Source organism: Bombina bombina, chromosome 2 (genome assembly GCF_027579735.1).
Source record: "Bombina bombina isolate aBomBom1 chromosome 2, aBomBom1.pri, whole genome shotgun sequence".
Lineage (NCBI taxonomy): Eukaryota > Metazoa > Chordata > Amphibia > Anura > Bombinatoridae > Bombina > Bombina bombina.
In genome coordinates, this window is record NC_069500.1 from 835,207,886 (window position 1) to 835,230,848 (window position 22,963).

At 43.5% G+C, this 22,963-nt stretch overlaps 1 protein-coding gene across 1 annotated transcript in view; it reads right to left on the reverse strand.

Annotated features, from left to right (window-relative positions):
- Window positions 1–22,963, reverse strand: part of SH3GL1 (SH3 domain containing GRB2 like 1, endophilin A2) — a 264,934-nt gene that overhangs the window by 110,718 nt on the left and 131,253 nt on the right. The window contains exons 4-5 of the mRNA XM_053703148.1: window positions 9,859–10,002; window positions 9,574–9,707 (exon numbers count right to left, since the gene is read on the reverse strand). Of these exons, the coding sequence (XP_053559123.1) occupies window positions 9,574–9,707; window positions 9,859–10,002 (278 nt within the window). The remainder of the gene's footprint in view (window positions 1–9,573; window positions 9,708–9,858; window positions 10,003–22,963) is intronic.

Genomic DNA, 22,963 nt, shown 5'->3' on the forward strand with positions numbered 1-22,963 from the left:
TAAGTCTGAGTAATCCCCATTCCACTGACCTAGCATGCACAGTTGCAGTGGTCTGAGGTGTAAGCGTGCAAAAGGTACTATGTCCATTGCCGCTACCATTAAGCCGATTACCTCCATACATTGAGCCACTGACGGGTGTTGAATGGAATGAAGAGTGCGGCAAGCACTTTGAAGTCTTGATAGCCTGTCCTCTGTCAGGTAAATCTTCATTTCTACAGAATCTATAAGAGTCCCCAGGAAGGGAACTCTTGTGAGTGGAACGAGTGAACTTTTCTTTTCGTTCACCTTCCATCCATGTGACCTTAGAAATGCCAGCACTAACTCTGTATGAGATTTGGCAGTTTGAAAGCTTGAAGCTTGTATCAGAATGTCGTCTAGGTATGGAGCTACCGAGATTCCCCGCGGTCTTAGTACCGCCAGAAGAGCACCCAGAACCTTTGTGAAGATTCTTGGCGCTGTAGCCAATCCGAATGGAAGAGCCACAAACTGGTAATGCCTGTCTAGGAAGGCAAACCTTAGGTACCGGTAATGATCTTTGTGAATCGGTATGTGCAGGTAAGCATCTTTTAAATCTACAGTGGTCATGTACTGACCCTCTTGGATCATAGGTAAAATTGTCCGAATAGTCTCCATCTTGAACGATGGAACTCTTAGGAATTTGTTTAGGATCTTTAAGTCCAGGATTGGTCTGAAAGTTCCCTCTTTTTTGGGAACCACAAACAGATTTGAGTAAAACCCCTGTCCCTGTTCCGATCGTGGAACTGGATGGATTACTCCCATTAACAAGAGCTCTTGTACGCAGCGTAGAAAAGCCTCTTTCTTTGTCTGGATTGTTGACAATCTTGACAGATGAAATCTCTCTCTTGGAGGAGAGTATTTGAAGTCCAGAAGGTATCCCTGAGATATTATCTCTAGCGCCCAGGGATCCTGAACATCTCTTGCCCAAGCCTGGGCGAAGAGAGAAAGTCTGCCCCCCACTAGATCCGATCCCGGATCGGGGGCCCTCAATTCATGCTGTTTTGGGGGCAGCAGCAGGTTTCCTAGTCTGCTTGCCCTTGTTCCAGGACTGGTTAGGTTTCCAGCCTTGTCTGTAGCGAGCAACAGCTCCTTCCTGTTTTGGTGCAGAGGAAGTTGATGCTGCTCCTGCTTTGAAATTACGAAAGGAACGAAAACTAGACTGTCTAGTCTTGGCTTTGGCTTTGTCCTGAGGCAGGGCATGGCCTTTACCTCCTGTAATGTCAGCGATAATCTCTTTCAACCCGGGCCCGAATAAGGTCTGCCCTTTGAAATTTATATTAAGCAATTTAGACTTAGAAGTAACATCAGCTGACCAGGATTTTAGCCACAGCGCCCTGCGTGCCTGAATGGCGAATCCTGAATTCTTCGCCGTAAGTTTAGTAAGATGTACTACGGCCTCCGAAATGAATGAATTAGCTAGTTTAAGGACTCTAAGCCTGTCCGTAATGTCGTCCAGAGTAGCTGAACCAATGTTCTCTTCCAGAGACTCAATCCAGAATGCCGCTGCAGCCGTGATCGGCGCAATGCATGCAAGGGGTTGCAATATAAAACCTTGTTGAACAAACATTTTCTTAAGGTAACCCTCTAACTTTTTATCCATTGGATCTGAAAAAGCACAGCTATCCTCCACCGGGATAGTGGTACGCTTAGCTAAAGTAGAAACTGCTCCCTCCACCTTAGGGACCGTTTGCCATAAGTCCCTTGTGGTGGCGTCTATTGGAAACATTTTTCTAAATATCGGAGGGGGTGAGAACGGCACACCGGGTCTATCCCACTCCTTAGTAACAATTTCAGTAAGTCTCTTAGGTATAGGAAAAACCTCAGTACTCGTCGGTACCGCAAAATATTTATCCAACCTACACATTTTCTCTGGTATTGCAACTGTGTTACAATCATTCAGAGCCGCTAACACCTCCCCTAGTAATACACGGAGGTTTTCCAGTTTAAATTTAAAATTTGAAATATCTGAATCCAGTCTGTTTGGATCAGAACCGTCACCCACAGAATGAAGTTCTCCGTCCTCATGTTCTGCCACCTGTGACGCAGTGTCTGACATGGCCCTAATATTATCAGCGCACTCTGTTCTCACCCCAGAGTGATCACGCTTACCTTTTAGTTCTGGTAATTTAGCCAAAACTTCAGTCATAACAGTAGCCATATCCTGTAATGTGATTTGTAATGGCCGCCCAGCTGTACTCGGCGCTACAATATCACGCACCTCCCTCTGAGCGGGAGATGTAGGTACTGACACGTGAGGCGAGTTAGTCGGCATAACTCTCCCCTCGTTGTTTGGTGAAATTTGTTCAATTTGTACAGATTGATTTTTATTTAAAGTAGCATCAATACAGTTAGTACATAAATTTCTATTGGGCTCCACTTTGGCATTGCAACAAATGACACAGGTATCATCTTCTGAATCAGACATGTTTAACACACTAGCAAATAAACTTGCAACTTGGAAATACAATTCAATTAGAATAATATTAAAACGTACTGTGCCTTTAAGAAGCACAGAAGATCTATGACAGTTAAAAATTAATAAATTGAAACAGTTATAGCCTCAATCCTTGTAAACAACACAACTTTAGCAAAGGTTTAATCCCATTAGCAAAGATAACAATTTCTGAAAGCAGGAAACAAATTACAGAATAAAAGTTTTTATTTCAGTCAAACTATAATTCTCACAGCTCTGCTGAGAGAAATTACCTCCCTCAAAAACATAATTTATGCTTACCTGATAAATTCCTTTCTTCTGTTGTGTGATCAGTCCACGGGTCATCATTACTTCTGGGATATAACTCCTCCCCAACAGGAAATGCAAGAGGATTCACCCAGCAGAGCTGCATATAGCTCCTCCCCTCTACGTCAGTCCCAGTCATTCGACCAAGAAACAACGAGAAAGGAGTAACCAAGGGTGAAGTGGTGACTGGAGTATAATTTAAAAGATATTTACCTGCCTTAAAACAGGGCGGGCCGTGGACTGATCACACAACAGAAGAAAGGAATTTATCAGGTAAGCATAAATTATGTTTTCTTCTGTTATGTGTGATCAGTCCACGGGTCATCATTACTTCTGGGATACCAATACCAAAGCAAAAGTACACGGATGACGGGAGGGATAGGCAGGCTCATTATACAGAAGGAACCACTGCCTGAAGAACCTTTCTCCCAAAAATAGCCTCCGAAGAAGCAAAAGTGTCAAATTTGTAAAATTTGGAAAAAGTATGAAGCGAAGACCAAGTTGCAGCCTTGCAAATCTGTTCAACAGAGGCCTCATTCTTAAAGGCCCAAGTGGAAGCCACAGCTCTAGTGGAGTGAGCTGTAATTCTTTCAGGAGGCTGCTGTCCAGCAGTCTCATAGGCTAAACGTATTATGCTACGAAGCCAAAAAGAGAGAGAGGTAGCAGAAGCTTTTTGACCTCTCCTCTGTCCAGAGTAAACGACAAACAAGGAAGAAGTTTGGCGAAAATCTTTAGTTGCCTGCAAGTAGAACTTGAGGGCACGAACTACATCCAGATTGTGTAAAAGACGTTCCTTCTTTGAAGAAGGATTTGGACACAAGGATGGGACAACAATCTCTTGATTGATGTTCCTGTTAGTGACTACCTTAGGTAAGAACCCAGGTTTAGTACGCAGAACTACCTTGTCTGAGTGAAAAATCAGATAAGGGGAATCACAATGTAAGGCTGATAACTCAGAGACTCTTCGAGCCGAGGAAATAGCCATTAAAAACAGAACTTTCCAAGATAACATTTTTATATCAATGGAATGAAGGGGTTCAAACGGAACACCCTGTAAAACGTTAAGAACTAAGTTTAAACTCCATGGTGGAGCAACAGCTTTAAACACAGGCTTGATCCTAGCTAAAGCCTGACAAAAGGACTGGACGTCTGGATTTTCTGACAGACGTCTGTGTAACAAGATGGACAGAGCTGAAATCTGTCCCTTTAATGAACTAGCTGATAAACCCTTTTCTAAACCTTCTTGTAGAAAAGACAATATCCTAGCGATCCTAACCTTACTCCAGGAGTAACCTTTGGATTCGCACCAGTATAGGTATTTCCGCCATATTTTATGGTAAATCCTTCTGGTAACAGGCTTCCTAGCCTGAATCAGGGTATCAATAACCGACTCAGAAAAACCACGTTTTGATAAAATCAAGCGTTCAATTTCCAAGCAGTCAGCTTCAGAGAAGTTAGATTTTGATGTTTGAATGGACCCTGTATCAGAAGGTCCTGTCTTAGAGGTAGAGACCAAGGCGGACAGGATGACATGTCCACTAGATCTGCATACCAAGTCCTGCGTGGCCAAGCAGGTGCTATTAGAATTACTGATGCTCTCTCCTGTTTGATTTTGGCAATCAATCGAGGAAGCAGCGGGAAGGGTGGAAACACATAAGCCATCCTGAAGTTCCAAGGTGCTGTCAAAGCATCTATCAGAACTGCTCCCGGATCCCTGGATCTGGACCCGTAGCGAGGAAGTTTGGCGTTCTGGCGAGACGCCATGAGATCTATCTCTGGTTTGCCCCAACGTCGAAGTATTTGGGCAAAGACCTCCGGATGAAGTTCCCACTCCCCCGGATGAAGAGTCTGGCGACTCAAGAAATCCGCCTCCCAGTTCTCCACTCCCGGGATGTGGATTGCTGACAGGTGGCAAGAGTGAGACTCTGCCCAGCGAATTATCTTTGATACTTCCATCATTGCTAGGGAGCTTCTTGTCCCTCCCTGATGGTTGATGTAAGCTACAGTCGTGATGTTGTCCGACTGAAACCTGATGAACCCCCGAGTTATTAACTGGGGCCAAGCCAGAAGGGCATTGAGAACTGCTCTCAATTCCAGAATGTTTATTGGAAGGAGACTCTCCTCCTGATTCCATAGTCCCTGAGCCTTCAGAGAATTCCAGACAGCGCCCCAACCTAGTAGGCTGGCGTCTGTTGTTACAATTGTCCAGTCTGGCCTGCTGAATGGCATCCCCCTGGACAGGTGTGGCCGATGAAGCCACCATAGAAGAGAATTTCTGGTCTCTTGATTCAGATTCAGAGTAGGGGACAAATCTGAGTAATCCCCATTCCACTGACTCAGCATGCATAATTGCAGCGGTCTGAGGTGTAGGCGTGCAAAAGGTACTATGTCCATTGCCGCTACCATTAAGCCGATCACCTCCATGCATTGAGCTACTGACGGGTGTTGAATGGAATGAAGGACGCGGCATGCATTTTGAAGTTTTGTTAACCTGTCTTCTGTCAGGTAAATCTTCATTTCTACAGAATCTATAAGAGTCCCCAAGAATGGAACTCTTGTGAGAGGAAAGAGAGAACTCTTCTTTTCGTTCACTTTCCATCCATGCGACCTTAGAAATGCCAGAACTAACTCTGTATGAGACTTGGCAGTTTGAAAGCTTGAAGCTTGTATTAGAATGTCGTCTAGGTACGGAGCTACCGAAATCCCTCGCGGTCTTAGTACCGCTAGAAGGGCACCCAGAACCTTTGTGAAGATTCTTGGAGCCGTAGCCAATCCGAATGGAAGAGCTACAAACTGGTAGTGCCTGTCTAAGAAGGCAAACCTTAGATACCGGTGATGATCTTTGTGGATCGGTATGTGAAGGTAAGCATCCTTTAAATCCACTGTGGTCATGTACTGACCCTCTTGGATCATGGGTAAGATTGTCCGAATAGTTTCCATTTTGAACGATGGAACTCTTAGGAATTTGTTTAGAGTCTTTAAATCTAAGATTGGCCTGAAAGTTCCCTCTTTTTTGGGAACCACAAACAGGTTTGAGTAGAACCCTTGTCCTTGTTCCGACCACGGAACCGGATGGATCACTCCCATTGTTAACAGATCTTGTACGCAGCGTAGAAACGCTTCTTTCTTTATCTGGTTTGTTGACAACCTTGACAGATGAAATCTCCCTCTTGGGGGAGATAATTTGAAGTCTAGAAGGTATCCCTGAGATATGATCTCTAGTGCCCAGGGATCCTGAACATCTCTTGCCCAGGCCTGGGCGAAGAGAGAGAGTCTGCCCCCTACTAGATCCGGTCCCGGATCGGGGGCTCTCGGTTCATGCTGTCTTTGGGGCAGCAGCAGGTTTCCTGGCCTGCTTGCTTTTGTTCCAGGACTGGTTAGGCTTCCAGCCTTGCCTGTAACGAGCAACAGCTCCTTCCTGTTTTGGTGCAGTGGAGGTTGATGCTGCTCCTGTTTTGAAATTCCGAAAGGGACGAAAATTAGACTGTCTAGCCTTAGCTTTGGCCTTGTCTTGAGGTAGGGCGTGGCCCTTACCTCCCGTAATGTCAGCGATAATTTCTTTCAAACCGGGCCCGAATAAGGACTGCCCCTTGAAAGGTATATTAAGTAATTTGGACTTAGAAGTAACATCAGCTGACCAGGATTTTAGCCACAGTGCCCTGCGTGCCTGTATGGCGAATCCTGAGTTCTTAGCCGTAAGTTTGGTTAAATGTACTACGGCCTCCGAAATGAAAGAATTAGCTAGTTTAAGGACTCTAAGCCTGTCCGTAATGTCGTCTAGCGTAGAGGAACTAAGGTTCTCTTCAAGCGACTCAATCCAAAATGCTGCCGCAGCCGTAATCGGCGCGATACAAGCAAGGGGTTGTAATATAAAACCTTGTTGAACAAACATTTTCTTAAGGTAACCCTCTAATTTTTTATCCATTGGATCTGAGAAAGCACAGCTATCCTCCACCGGGATAGTGGTACGCTTAGCTAAAGTAGAAACTGCTCCCTCCACCTTGGGGACCGTTTGCCATAAGTCCCGAGTGGTGGCGTCTATTGGAAACATCTTTCTAAATATTGGAGGGGGTGAGAACGGCACACCGGGTCTATCCCACTCCTTAGTAACAATTTCAGTTAGTCTCTTAGGTATAGGAAAAACGTCAGTACTCGCCGGTACCGCAAAGTATTTATCCAACCTACACAGTTTCTCTGGTATTGCAACAGTGTTACAATCGTTGAGAGCTGCTAAGACCTCCCCTAGTAGTACACGGAGGTTCTCCAATTTAAATTTAAAATTTGAAATATCTGAGTCCAATCTGTTTGGATCAGAACCGTCACCCACAGAATGAAGCTCTCCGTCCTCATGCTCTGCGAGCTGTGACGCAGTATCAGACATGGCCCTAGCATTGTCAGCGCACTCTGTTCTCACCCCAGAGTGATCACGCTTGCCTCTTAGTTCAGGTAATTTAGACAAAACTTCAGTCATAACAGTAGCCATATCTTGTAATGTTATCTGTAATGGCCGCCCAGATGTACTAGGCGCCAAAATATCACGCACCTCCCGGGCGGGAGATGCAGGTACTGTCGCGTGAGGCGAGTTAGTCGGCATAACTCTCCCCTCGCTGTTTGGTGAAATTTGTTCACATTGTACAGATTGACTTTTATTTAAAGTAGCATCAATACAGTTAGTACATAAATTTCTATTGGGCTCCACCTTGGCATTGGAACAAATGACACAGATATCTTCCTCTGAGTCAGACATGTTTAACACACTAGCAAAAAAACTTACAACTTGGTTATAATGTTTTTTAGCAAAAAAAACGCACTGTGCCTCAAAGAGGTACTAACGATTAAATGACAGTTGAAATAATGAACTGAAAAACAGTTATTGCATCAAACTTTAAAACAACACAACTTTTAGCAAAGGTTTGTTCCCATTAGTAAAAAACAACACTAATTAAATTTGTACATAAGAAAACAAAACAACGTTTTTTATACACAGTCACTATAAGAATTCTCACAGCTCTGCTGAGAGAATTTACCTCCCTTCAAAGAAGTTTGAAGACCCCTGAGATCTGTCAGAGATGAACCGGATCATGCAGGAAATATAAAAGTAGCTGACTGGAATTTTTTGATGCGTAGCAAAGAGCGCCAAAAACGGCCCCTCCCTCTCCCACACAGCAGTGAAGAGAAACGAAACTGTCACAATTAAAGCAAAAAACTGCCAAGTGGAAAATAATGCCCAAACATTTATTCACACAGTACCTCAGCAATGTAAACGATTCTACATTCCAGCAAAAACGTTTAACATGAGAATAGTTATTAAAAAGGATTAGTGACCTTTAACACAGTAGTTCCGGTGAAATACCATCCCCAGAATACTGAAGTGTATACATACATGTCATTTTAACGGTATGGCAGGCTTTTCTCATCAATTCCATTCAGAAAATAAAAACTGCCACATACCTCAATGCAGATTCATCTGCCCGCTGTCCCCTGATCTGAAGCCTTTACCTCCCTCAGATGGTCGAGAACAGCAATATGATCTTAACGACTCCGGTTAAAATCATAGTAAAAAAATCTCTGTCAGATTCTTCCTCAAACTCTGCCAGAGAAGTAATAACACGCTCCGGTGCTATTTTAAAATAACAAACTTTTGATTGAAGTCATAAAAACTAAGTATAATCACCATAGTCCTCTCACACATCCTATCTAGTCGTTGGGTGCAAGAGAATGACTGGGACTGACGTAGAGGGGAGGAGCTATATGCAGCTCTGCTGGGTGAATCCTCTTGCATTTCCTGTTGGGGAGGAGTTATATCCCAGAAGTAATGATGACCCGTGGACTGATCACACATAACAGAAGAAATAAGTTTTGAAGACCCCTGAGCTCTGTAGAGATGAACCAGATCATGCAGGGAATACAATGAGTTGCTGACTGAAATATTTGATGCATAGTAAAAGCGCCCCTCCCCCACACACACAGCAGTGAGGGAGAACAGAAACTGACAGAAAAAACAGATTTAAGCAACTGCCTAGTGGAAAAATGGTGCCCAAACATTTATTCACTCAGTACCTCAGCAAATGAAAACGATTTTACATTCCAGCAAAAACGTTAAACATAATCTCTAGTTATTAAACAGCTTTATGTCTTTCTTACAGTGTAATTCTAGTGAAGTACCATTCCCCAGAATACTGAAGTGTAAAGTATACATACATGACATTATATCGGTATGGCAGGATTTTCTCATCAATTCCATTGTCAGAAAATAAAAACTGCTACATACCTCTATGCAGATTCATCTGCCCGCTGTCCCATGATCTGAAGTTTACCTCACTCCTCAGATGGCCGAGAACAGCAATATGATCTTAACTACTCCGGCTAAAATCATAGCAAAACTCTGGTAGATTCTTCCTCAAACTCTGCCAGAGAGGTAATAGCACACTCCGGTGCTATTTTAAAATAACAAACTTTTGATTGAAGATATAAAACTAAGTATAATCACCATAGTCCTCTCACACGACCTATCTAGTTGCTGGGTGCAAGAGAATGACTGGGAGTGACGTAGAGGGGAGGAGCTATATGCAGCTCTGCTGGGTGAATCCTCTTGCACTTCCTGTAGGGGAGCAGTTAATATCCCAGAAGTAATGATGACCCGTGGACTGATCACACTTAACAGAAGAAAAATTCCTTGTATAACTTTCTCTTGTTATAATTGCCGAATAAATGATTCTATTCTATTCCAATTACATTTGGGAACAAAAGAGAATATAGCATTTCCAAAAGTTATGAACAGCAAATGATCACATCAAAGCTACGTCATGTCTCACCTGAATCTCCTTTAAGTCTTTGTCACACAAGTTCTGCAAAGGATCTAGAAAGTTCTGCTTCACTTCTATATCCAGAGAATCTTTCACCTCAGCTAGCCTCTTCATCGACTCCCCAGCATCCATCAGAGCATCACCTAGATATAACAAAACATCAGTAACCATGAGGATGAAATTCTGATCACGCAGATAGTCATGACGTCTTCAAACATACCTGAATCATATGTACGAAAAACAAACAACAAAAGCAAAAATTATCTTGGAGATTTTCACATGCTCTTTACTCACCAAAACTGGAATAATCGCCAAGCTCCTTGCCATAGCGTATCATGCTCTCTCCTAGTAAACCTTCTGACTGTGGATAGCCTGGGTTTTTCACCTGCCCACGGATTTTAGACACAGTATTCAGCATAGACAACTTTGCCCTTGAGGCTGGCAAGGTAAAGAAAAAAAAAACAGGATAGGTTTAAGCAAAAGGAAAAATAAGAAGAAACTGACACTACATTCAGTCTCCCTAGATTACTCATGATAGAAACTGAATACATTTATATTACAATTATAGCCCCATGAAAAAAGTGTACAGTTAAGTTTAAAAAAAAAAAAAAAAAAGGATATGAAACCCCAAAATTTTCTTTTGTGATTCAGACAGAACATACAATTTTAAAGAAAGTTTCCAATTTACTTCTATTATCAAATTGCATCATCCCCATGATATTCTTTGTTAAAGGGACAGTTCACCCAAAAAAAGGAAATTTATGCTTACCTGATAATTAATTTCTTCTACGATATGACGAGTCCACGGATTTCATCCTTACTTGTGGGATATTAACCTCCTGCTAACAGGAAGTGGCAAAGAGCACCACAGCAGAGCTGTATATATAGCTCCTCTCTTCCCTCCACCTCCAGTCATTCGACCGAAGTTAGGAAGAAAAAGGAAAAGCCAAAGGTGCAGAGGTGACTGAAGTTTAACTAAAACATAATATATACCGGTCTTAAAAATGACAGGGTGGGCCGTGGACTCGTCATATCGTAGAAGAAATTAATTTATCAGGTAAGCATAAATTTCCTTTTCTTCTACAAGATATGACGAGTCCACAGATTTCATCCTTACTTGTGGGATACAATACCAAAGCAATAAAACACAGATGAAAGGGAGGGACAAGACAGGGACCTAAACGGAAGGCACCACTGCTTGAAGAACCTTTCTCCCAAATCCAGCCTCAGAAGAAGCAAAAGTATCAAATTTGGAAAATTTGGAAAAAGTGTGAAGGGGCGACCAAGTTGCAGCCTTGCAAATCTGTGCAACAGAAGCATAGTTTTTAAATGCCCATGAGGAAGCCACAGCCCTAGTAGAATGAACCGTAATTCTTTCAGGAGGCTGCTGACCCGCAGTCTCATACGCCAGACGGATGATACTCTTCATCCAAAAAGAAAGAGGTAGCCGTAGCTTTCTGACCCCTACGCTTTCCAGAAAAAACAATGAATAATGAAGATGATTGACGGAAATCCTTAGTCGCCTGCAAGTAAAAGAAGAGTTAGGACATAATGAAGGAACAACAATTTCCAGATTAATATTCTTATTAGAAACAACCTTAGGAAGGAAACCAGGTTTGGTACGTAACACCACCTGATCAGAATGGAAGATAAGATAAGGCGAATCACATTGTAAGCTGAAAGCTCAGAAACTCTACGAGCAGAAGAAATAGCAACCAAAAATAAAACTTTCCAAGATAACAACTTAATATCTATGGAATGCATGGGTTCAAACGGAACCCCTTGAAGAACATTAAGAACTAAATTCAAACTCCAGGGTGGAGCAATTGGTCTAAACACAGGCTTAATTCTGGTTAGAGCCTGACAAAAAGACTGAACGTCTGGAACATCTGCCAAACGTTTGTGCAGTAAAATTGACAAAGCAGAGATCTGTCCCTTTAAGGATCTCGCTGATAACCCTTACTCCAATCCTTCTTGGAGAAAAGACAGAATCCTAGGAATCCTAACTCTACTCCATGAGTAGTCTTTGGATTCACACCAAAAAAGATATTTACGCCATATCTTATGATAGATCTTTCTAATAACAGGCTTATGTGCCTGAATTAAAGTATCAATGACCGAATCAGAGAACCCCCGCTTAGATAAAATCAAGCGTTCAATCTCCAAGCAGTCAGATGCAGAGAAACTAGATTTGGGTGTTGGAAGGGTCCTTGAATGAGAAGGTCCTGCCTCAATGGAAGCTTCCACGGCGGCAGAGAGGACATGTCCACTAGATCGGCATACCAAGTCCTGTAAGGCCACGCAGGCGCGATTAGAATTACTGAAGCCCTCTCCTGTTTGATCCAAGCAATCACCCGGGGCAGGAGAGCAAACGGTGGAAACACATAAGCTAGGTTGAACGACCAAGGCACTGCCAAGGCATCTATCAGTTTGACCTGAGGATCCCTTGACCTGGATCCGTATCTTGGAAGCTTGGCATTCTAACGAGATGCCATCAGATCCAACTCCGGTCTGCCCCATCTGAGGATCAGCGTGGCAAAGACCTCCGGATGGAGTTCCCACTCCCTCGGATGAAACGTCTGTCTGCTTAAAAAGTTCGCTTCCCAGTTGTCCACTCCTGGGATGTAGATTGCTGACAGATAACAAGAGTGGGCCTCCGCCCACCGAATTATCTTGGATACTTCTGTCATCGCTAAGGAACTCCTTGTTCCTCCCTGATGATTGATGTAAGCCACAGTCGTGATGTTGTCCGACTGAAAGCGAATGAATTTGGCCGAAGCCAACTGAGGCCACGTCCAAAGCGCATTGATTATTGCTCTCAATTCCAGAATACTGATTGGAAGAAGTGACTCCGACTGAGTCTACACACCCTGAGCCTTCAGGGAATTCCAGACCGCACCCCAACCTAGAAGGCTGGCGTCCGTCGTCACTATCACCCATGAGGGTCTGCGGAAGCACGTCCCTTGGGACAGATGATCCTGAGACAACCACCAAAGAAGAGTCTCTCTTGTGTCCTGATCCAGATCTATCTGAGGAGACACATATGCATAAGCTCCATTCCACTGTCTGAGCATGCTCAGCTGTAGTGGTCTGAGATGAAAACGAGCAAACGGAATGTTGTCCATTGCCGCCACCATCAATCCAATTACCTCCATGTACTGGGCCACTGATGGCCGAGGATTGGACTGAAGGGCTCGGCATGTATCCAGAATCTTTAACTCCCTGACCTCCGTCAAGAATATTTTCATGGATACAGAATCTATTAGAGTTCCCAGGAAAGGAACCCTTGTCTGTGGAATTAGTGAACTCTTTTCTACATTCACCTTCCACCCGTGAGTCCTTAGAAAGGACAGAACCATGTCGGTATGAGACTTTGTTAGATGATAAGACGACACCTGGATCAGAATATCGTCCAGATAAGGCGCCACTGCAATGCCCCGCGGTCTGAGAACCACCAGCAGAGACCCTAGAACCTTCGTGAAGATCCTGGGTGCCGTGGCCAGCCCGAAGGGTAGAGCCACGAAATGAAAATGTTTGTCTAGAAAGAACTGGTGATGATCCTTGTGGATAGGAATGTGAAGGTATGCATCCTTTAAGTCCACGGTAGGATATATTGACCCTCCTGGATCAATGGCAGAATTGTTTGAATAGTCTCCATTTTGAAGGATGGGACTCTGAGAAACTTGTTTAGACTCTTGAGATCTAAAATGGGTCGAAACGTTCCCTCTTTTTTGGGAACCACGAAAAGATTTGAGTAAAACCCCTGCCCCTGTTCCAGAATTGGAACGGGACAACTTACTCCCATAGTGGAGAGGTCTTTTACAAAACGTAAGAACGCCTCTCTTTTTATCTGGTCTACAGACAATCCTGAAGGAAGAAACCTTCCCCTCGGGAAGGAATTTTTTAAACTCCAGATGATACCCTCGTGACACAATTCCTAGTGTCCAGGGATCCTGAACATCTCTTAGCCAAGCCCGGATAAAGAGAGAAAGTCTACCCCCTATTAAATCTGGTCCCAGATCGGGGGCCGCCCCTTCATGCTGTCTTGGAGGCAGCAGCGGGCTTCTTGGGTTGTTTACCCTTGTTCCAAGCCTGGTTGGGTCTCCAGGTGGACTTGGTTTGTGAACAATTTCCTACAAGCCTATACGGCACCATAACTCCGAAGGGAGAGTAAAAAGAAGCGCAGGGCACTATCACGTAATGCAATAGGAAAAAAAGAATTGCCATTGTCAACCCTTTCCTGATTGCAATCTCCTTAGAGAAAGTAGGTACATAGTCCATTTTTCTCTATTTTTTTTTTTTTAAATACACACAAAAAACTGTCTCCTGAGGTCTGACCAAGAAACCTCAGCGTGTACACTTATGTTCTCTCTGACAAAATATACCCAGAAAAAGACTGTACTGTCTCTTTAAATCTTGAAAGACACTGTCTTATCTTATTTGCGTGTCCTGTTCCATCTTAAGACACAATGGGTGCAAATAAAAAACAAATATCTGCAATTCTTTAATAAAAATTACAAATGAAAAAGGCGTGACTGTTACTTTAAATACTAAACAGCAACCTCGTCTTTAAAACATGCAAAGATGGATTGATGAACTGCAGTAGCTCTCAATATTTATATAACATATGGTTCATTACATGCTTTATTAAATGACGCCTCACACCCCTTATTTCCTTTTGCGGAATAAACATTATGTAAACATGCAAAGTGTTTTATAGAAAGCAGGCATATTTAAACATACTAAGTGCTTTATAGAAAGCAGGCCAACTGCACTCTCACTGCCCGTGAGACTCGCAATGAAAATAACTCTGGGGTTGGTGGGATGCTCTACCCCCTGAATGCTGCATGAAGGAAAAGAGCGATCCCCACAGTCGTCACAGAGCTCCGCCCCTCAAAGGCTTGACAATCCAACTCCCGCACTTGTAAATTATAAGATAAAAACGCCTGAAGTGGCGCGAACAAGTCACTCCGCCCATCGTGGGTGTGATCACTGCGTGTATGAACAACAACTAATCTCTGAGAAAAAGCGCCCAAAAGCGGCGCAAACTGGTAACTCCACCCATCGTGGGCGTATTCCACTAATCTCCCGATGCGGCTCAAAGTATATTAAAATGAAGTCGTTGGGAGCAGTATGTAATGACAAACATAAGTGAACAAACCCCTTATACCAAATAAAGATCACCCCATCGCCATCAGATCGATCTAAGGCATAGGGAAACAGTGGCTGCTAGTCTAGGCAAGAAAAAAAGACGTTAAGAGCCAGTGTGCTGCACAGGCAGTATCTACCGTGCAACATGGACATCTCACAACCTCCCAGGTGGCTGCTAACTCCAGTATTGCAACCATAGGAAGTGAAAACTTGCCCCAAGTATAACGGCGTCACACAATATAGCAGAATAATCTTTGTCGGCTGTAAGTTATACTATTGTAAGCCGTAGGACTCACAAACAGGCTCAAGCCATAGGGACACGGACATGTACTAAACATGCATAACGCTTGAGTAATAGACAGAAACCACCTCCTTGTCGGCTGCTAAATTAGATTAATAAGCCGATGGGAGCAGAGATATTCACCCTTCATGCATAACAGTCTCATGTTGCCAGTATCATACGAGCCGTTACAGCAATTCCTTATCATACTGCACCGGTATAACCTCCCTATCGGCTAATTTAACATAGTAAGTCGCTGGGAGTAGAGATAGGAACATCCTGAAAAAACTAACCTCTTGTCAGCTGGCCATTGTAAGCCGCTGGAGAAAGAGAATAACCCTCCCTGACAGTCTTTAATAAAAAATGTAGGCGTAAGGAAACAGGGACACACGTTGTGCAAACATCTCAAACTGCATTAATCAGAACCTCCCCTATGGCCATTGTTAGATATATAAGCCGATGGGAGCAGGCAGGGAGTATGGCCAGATTATAAGAGCCACTCCACACGTTCTAGCAGCAACTGCCCTTTCCTAGTACAGTTACCCAGGAATAGATATATATATGTAGTGCTAAATATTTCTGTGTATCTACTCCAGAAAACAAAATTCAGCACTTACCTGAAGTTGCTGCCTGGCTGTAAGGCAGTCCACCCGGCGTGCGAGGCCCTCAATTTCACCTCACATTGGCCCGTGGAAATAACAAAAGTACTGAACCTCTCTTAATCAGACTTTTGCAGGTAGGGCAGCAAACCATGTATGGGAGGCGCAGTGAGAATAAAATCCCACAAGTTCCCATTGCTTTGAAGCCACTAAATGCTTCTTTTTTGATACTGAAGAGATTGATTTGGTATAGGCTATACCCCAGCACAGAGTAGCACACAGCGGTACCACTCTTAAAAATAATAAACTCTTGATTGAAGAATCTAAACTAACACCTCACTTTACCTCTTCCTAGTACTAACACAGGCAAAGAGAATGACTGGAGGTGGAGGGAAGGGAGGAGCTATATATACAGCTCTGCTGTGGTGCTCTTTGCCACTTCCTGTTAGCAGGAGGTTAATATCCCAAAAGGATGAAATCCGTGGACTCGTCATATCTTGTAGAAGAAAATACTCCCCTTTAAATTATTCCCAATGATCCTTTTAACCTGCTAGAGTGCATTAAATTGGTTACAAGTAGCTCCTTTACTCATATTTCAGCATTTGAAATAGCTGATTTAGCCTGTGGTATCGCCACCTACACTGAACAAATTAATACTGGAGCATAGGCTATTGAATAGCGATTACACTCTCAGTGGGATTATTATTTTCCATTGTTCTCTCTATGTATTGAGCTTTGGTGTTCCAGCCAAATAAAAGATAAGGAAGCAAGTCTGTTTACACAAACTTAGAACATAATGAGATCTGATGATATCACCTTTAAAGGGACAGTCAAGTATAAATTAAACTTTCATTATTCAGATAGGACTTTTAATTTTAATTGAATTTCCAATTTACTTTTATCATCAAATTTGCTTTTTTCTCTTGGTATTCTTAGTTTAAACTAAACATAGGTAGGCTCATATGCTAATTTCTAAGCCTTTGAGGGCTGCCTCTTATCACATGCTTTTTAAATCTCTTTTCAACACAAAGAGACAGAAAGTACACGTGGGCTATATAGATAACACTGTGTTCAGGCACAGAAAGTTATTTAAGATCTAGCACAATACAATGCTAAATTTAAGACAATAGATGATAAACAGTCACAGTCATGTGATCAGGGGGCTGGAAGAAGGTTCCTAGATACAAGGTAATCACAAAGGTAAAAAGTATATTAATATAACTGTGTTGGTTATGCAAAACTGGGGAATGAGTAATAAAGGGATTATCTATCTTTTAAAACAACAACAATTCTATGGTTGACTGTCCCTTTAAGTTCAACCCATTGTAATAGGCTGTGGTTTCAAAGCACAAAATCAGCTACTTCATATACACAAATAAGCATGAAAATGGAATTTCTCAAATATTTTATACTCTGCAGTTGGTATAACAAGTCATTTAAAATACATTAATGGAAAAACATAATTTATGCTTACCTGATAAATTCCTTTCTTCTGTAGTGTGATCAGTCCACGGGTCATCATTACTTGTGGGATATTATCTGCTCCCCTACAGGAAGTGCAAGAGGATTCACCCAGCAGAGTTGCTATATAGCTCCTCCCCTCTACGTCAGCTCCAGTCATTCGACCAAGGACCAACGAGAAAGGAGAAGCCAAGGGTGTAGTGGTGACTGGAGTATAATTTAAAAAATATTTACCTGCCTTAAAAAACAGGGCGGGCCGTGGACTGATCACACTACAGAAGAAAGGAATTTATCAGGTAAGCATAAAACAGAATTTATGTTTACCTGATAAATTACTTTCTCCAACGGTGTGTCCGGTCCACGGCGTCATCCTTACTTGTGGGATATTCTCTTCCCCAACAGGAAATGGCAAAGAGCCCAGCAAAGCTGGTCACATGATCCCTCCTAGGCTCCGCCTACCCCAGTCATTCGACCGACGTTAAGGAGGAATATTTGCATAGGAGAAACCATATGATACCGTGGTGACTGTAGTTAAAGAAAATAAATTATCAGACCTGATTAAAAAACCAGGGCGGGCCGTGGACCGGACACACCGTTGGAGAAAGTAATTTATCAAGTAAACATAAATTCTGTTTTCTCCAACATAGGTGTGTCCGGTCCACGGCGTCATCCTTACTTGTGGGAACCAATACCAAAGCTTTAGGACACGGATGAAGGGAGGGAGCAAATCAGGTCACCTAAATGGAAGGCACCACGGCTTGCAAAACCTTTCTCCCAAAAATAGCCTCAGAAGAAGCAAAAGTATCAAACTTGTAAAATTTGGTAAAAGTGTGCAGTGAAGACCAAGTCGCTGCCCTACATATCTGATCAACAGAAGCCTCGTTCTTGAAGGCCCATGTGGAAGCCACAGCCCTAGTGGAATGAGCTGTGATTCTTTCGGGAGGCTGCCGTCCGGCAGTCTCGTAAGCCAATCTGATGATGCTTTTAATCCAAAAAGAGAGAGAGGTAGAAGTTGCTTTTTGACCTCTCCTTTTACCGGAATAAACAACAAACAAGGAAGATGTTTGTCTAAAATCCTTTGTAGCATCTAAATAGAATTTTAGAGCGCGAACAACATCCAAATTGTGCAACAAACGTTCCTTCTTTGAAACTGGTTTCGGACACAGAGAAGGTACGATAATCTCCTGGTTAATGTTTTTGTTAGAAACAACTTTTGGAAGAAAACCAGGTTTAGTACGTAAAACCACCTTATCTGCATGGAACACCAAATAAGGAGGAGAACACTGCAGAGCAGATAATTCCGAAACTCTTCTAGCAGAAGAGATTGCAACTAAAAACAAAACTTTCCAAGATAATAACTTAATATCAACGGAATGTAAGGGTTCAAACGGAACCCCCTGAAGAACTGAAAGAACTAAGTTGAGACTCCAAGGAGGAGTCAAAGGTTTGTAAACAGGCTTAATTCTAACCAGAGCCTGAACAAAGGCTTGAACATCTGGCACAGCTGCCAGCTTTTTGTGAAGTAACACAGACAAGGCAGAAATCTGTCCCTTCAGGGAACTTGCAGATAATCCTTTTTCCAATCCTTCTTGAAGGAAGGATAGAATCTTAGGAATCTTAACCTTGTCCCAAGGGAATCCTTTAGATTCACACCAACAGATATATTTTTTCCAAATTTTGTGGTAAATCTTTCTAGTTACAGGCTTTCTGGCCTGAATAAGAGTATCGATAACAGAATCTGAGAACTCTCGCTTCGATAAAATCAAGCGTTCAATCTCCAAGCAGTCAGCTGGAGTGAAACCAGATTCGGATGTTCGAACGGACCCTGAACAAGAAGGTCTCGTCTCAAAGGTAGCTTCCAAGGTGGAGCCGATGACATATTCACCAGATCTGCATACCAAGTCCTGCGTGGCCACGCAGGAGCTATCAAGATCACCGACGCCCTCTCCTGGTTGATCCTGGCTACCAGCCTGGGGATGAGGGGAAACGGCGGGAACACATAAGCTAGTTTGAAGGTCCAAGGTGCTACTAGTGCATCCACTAGAGCCGCCTTGGGATCCCTGGATCTGGACCCGTAGCAAGGAACTTTGAAGTTCTGACGAGAGGCCATCAGATCCATGTCTGGAATGCCCCACAGCTGAGTGACTTGGGCAAAGATTTCCGGATGGAGTTCCCACTCCCCCGGATGCAAAGTCTGACGACTCAGAAAATCCGCTTCCCAATTTTCCACTCCTGGGATGTGGATAGCAGACAGGTGGCAGGAGTGAGACTCCGCCCATAGAATGATTTTGGTCACTTCTTCCATCGCTAAGGAACTCCTCGTTCCCCCCTGATGGTTGATGTACGCAACAGTTGTCATGTTGTCTGATTGAAACCGTATGAACTTGGCCCTCGCTAGCTGAGGCCAAGCCTTGAGAGCATTGAATATCGCTCTCAGTTCCAGAATATTTATCGGTAGAAGAGATTCTTCCCGAGACCAAAGACCCTGAGCTTTCAGGGATCCCCAGACCGCGCCCCAGCCCATCAGACTGGCGTCGGTCGTGACAATGACCCACTCTGGTCTGCGGAATGTCATCCCTTGTGACAGGTTGTCCAGGGACAGCCACCAACGGAGTGAGTCTCTGGTCCTCTGATTTACTTGTATCTTCGGAGACAAGTCTGTATAGTCCCCATTCCACTGACTGAGCATGCACAGTTGTAATGGTCTTAGATGAATGCGCGCAAAAGGAACTATGTCCATTGCCGCTACCATCAAACCGATCACTTCCATGCACTGCGCTATGGAAGGAAGAGGAACGGAATGAAGTATCCGACAAGAGTCTAGAAGTTTTGTTTTTCTGGCCTCTGTCAGAAAAATCCTCATTTCTAAGGAGTCTATTATTGTTCCCAAGAAGGGAACCCTTGTTGACGGAGATGGAGAACTCTTTTCCACGTTCACTTTCCATCCGTGAGATCTGAGAAAGGCCAGGACAATGTCCGTGTGAGCCTTTGCTTGAGGAAGGGACGACGCTTGAATCAGAATGTCGTCCAAGTAAGGTACTACAGCAATGCCCCTTGGTCTTAGCACAGCTAGAAGGGACCCTAGTACCTTTGTGAAAATCCTTGGAGCAGTGGCTAATCCGAAAGGAAGCGCCACGAACTGGTAATGCTTGTCCAGGAATGCGAACCTTAGGAACCGATGATGTTCCTTGTGGATAGGAATATGTAGATACGCATCCTTTAAATCCACTGTGGTCATGAATTGACCTTCCTGGATGGAAGGAAGAATAGTTCGAATGGTTTCCATCTTGAACGATGGAACCTTGAGAAACTTGTTTAAGATCTTGAGATCTAAGATTGGTCTGAACGTTCCCTCTTTTTTGGGAACTATGAACAGATTGGAGTAGAACCCCATCCCTTGTTCTCTTAATGGAACAGGATGAATCACTCCCATTTTTAACAGGTCTTCTACACAATGTAAGAATGCCTGTCTTTTTATGTGGTCTGAAGACAACTGAGACCTGTGGAACCTCCCCCTTGGGGGAAGCCCCTTGAATTCCAGAAGATAACCTTGGGAGACTATTTCTAGCGCCCAAGGATCCAGAACATCTCTTGCCCAAGCCTGAGCGAAGAGAGAGAGTCTGCCCCCCACCAGATCCGGTCCCGGATCGGGGGCCAACATTTCATGCTGTCTTGGTAGCAGTGGCAGGTTTCTTGGCCTGCTTTCCCTTGTTCCAGCCTTGCATTGGTCTCCAAGCTGGCTTGGCTTGAGAAGTATTACCCTCTTGCTTAGAGGACGTAGCACTTTGGGCTGGTCCGTTTCTACGAAAGGGACGAAAATTAGGTTTATTTTTTGCCTTGAAAGGCCGATCCTGAGGAAGGGCGTGGCCCTTACCCCCAGTGATATCAGAGATAATCTCTTTCAAGTCAGGGCCAAACAGCGTTTTCCCCTTGAAAGGAATGTTAAGTAGCTTGTTCTTGGAAGACGCATCAGCTGACCAAGATTTCAACCAAAGCGCTCTGCGCGCCACAATAGCAAACCCTGAATTCTTAGCCGCTAACCTAGCCAATTGCAAAGTGGCGTCTAGGGCGAAAGAATTAGCCAATTTGAGAGCATTGATTCTATCCATAATCTCCTCATAAGGAGGAGAATCACTATCGACCGCCTTTATTAGCTCATCGAACCAGAAACATGCGGCTGTAGCTACAGGGACAATGCATGAAATTGGTTGTAGAAGGTAACCCTGCTGAACAAACATCTTTTTAAGTAAACCTTCTAATTTTTTATCCATAGGATCTTTGAAAGCACAACTATCCTCTATGGGTATAGTGGTGCGTTTGTTTAAAGTGGAAACCGCTCCCTCGACCTTGGGGACTGTCTGCCATAAGTCCTTTCTGGGGTCGACCATAGGAAACAATTTTTTAAATATGGGGGGAGGGACGAAAGGAATACCGGGCCTTTCCCATTCTTTATTAACAATGTCCGCCACCCGCTTGGGTATAGGAAAAGCTTCTGGGAGCCCCGGGACCTCTAGGAACTTGTCCATTTTACATAGTTTCTCTGGGATGACCAACTTGTCACAATCATCCAGAGTGGATAATACCTCCTTGAGCAGAATGCGGAGATGTTCCAACTTAAATTTAAACGTAATCACATCAGGTTCAGCTTGTTGAGAAATGTTCCCTGAATCAGTAATTTCTCCCTCAGACAAAACCTCCCTGGCCCCATCAGACTGGGTTAGGGGCCCTTCAGAACCATTATTATCAGCGTCGTCATGCTCTTCAGTATCTAAAACAGAGCAGTCGCGCTTACGCTGATAAGTGTTCATTTTGGCTAAAATGTTTTTGACAGAATTATCCATTACAGCCGTTAATTGTTGCATAGTAAGGAGTATTGGCGCGCTAGATGTACTAGGGGCCTCCTGAGTGGGCAAGACTCGTGTAGACGAAGGAGGGAATGATGCAGTACCATGCTTACTCCCCTCACTTGAGGAATCATCTTGGGCATCATTGTCATTGTCACATAAATCACATTTATTTAAATGAATAGGAATTCTGGCTTCCCCACATTCAGAACACAGTCTATCTGGTAGTTCAGACATGTTACACAGGCATAAACTTGATAACAAAGTACAAAAAACGTTTTAAAATAAAACCGTTACTGTCACTTTAAATTTTAAACTGAACACACTTTATTACTGCAATTGCGAAAAAACATGAAGGAATTGTTCAAAATTCACCAAATTTTCACCACAGTGTCTTAAAGCCTTAAAAGTATTGCACACCAAATTTGGAAGCTTTAACCCTTAAAATAACGGAACCGGAGCCGTTTTTAACTTTAACCCCTTTACAGTCCCTGGTATCTGCGTTGCTGAGACCCAACCAAGCCCAAAGGGGAATACGATACCAAATGACGCCTTCAGAAAGTCTTTTCTAAGTATCAGAGCTCCTCTCACATGCGACTGCATGTCATGCCTCTCAAAAACAAGTGCGCAACACCGGCGCGAAAATGAGGCTCTGCCTACGATTTGGGAAAGCCCCTAAAGAATAAGGTGTCTAAAACAGTGCCTGCCGATATTATTATATCAAAATACCCAGATAAAATGATTCCTCAAGGCTAAATATGTGTTAATAATGAATCGATTTAGCCCAGAAAACAGAATTTATGTTTACCTGATAAATTACTTTCTCCAACGGTGATTCCGGTCCACGGCGTCATCCTTACTTGTGGGATATTCTCTTCCCCAACAGGAAATGGCAAAGAGCCCAGCAAAGCTGGTCACATGATCCCTCCTAGGCTCCGCCTACCCCAGTCATTCGACCGACGTTAAGGAGGAATATTAGCATAGGAGAAACCATATGGTACCGTGGTGACTGTAGTTAAAGAAAATAAATTATCAGACCTGATTAAAAAAACCAGGGCGGGCCG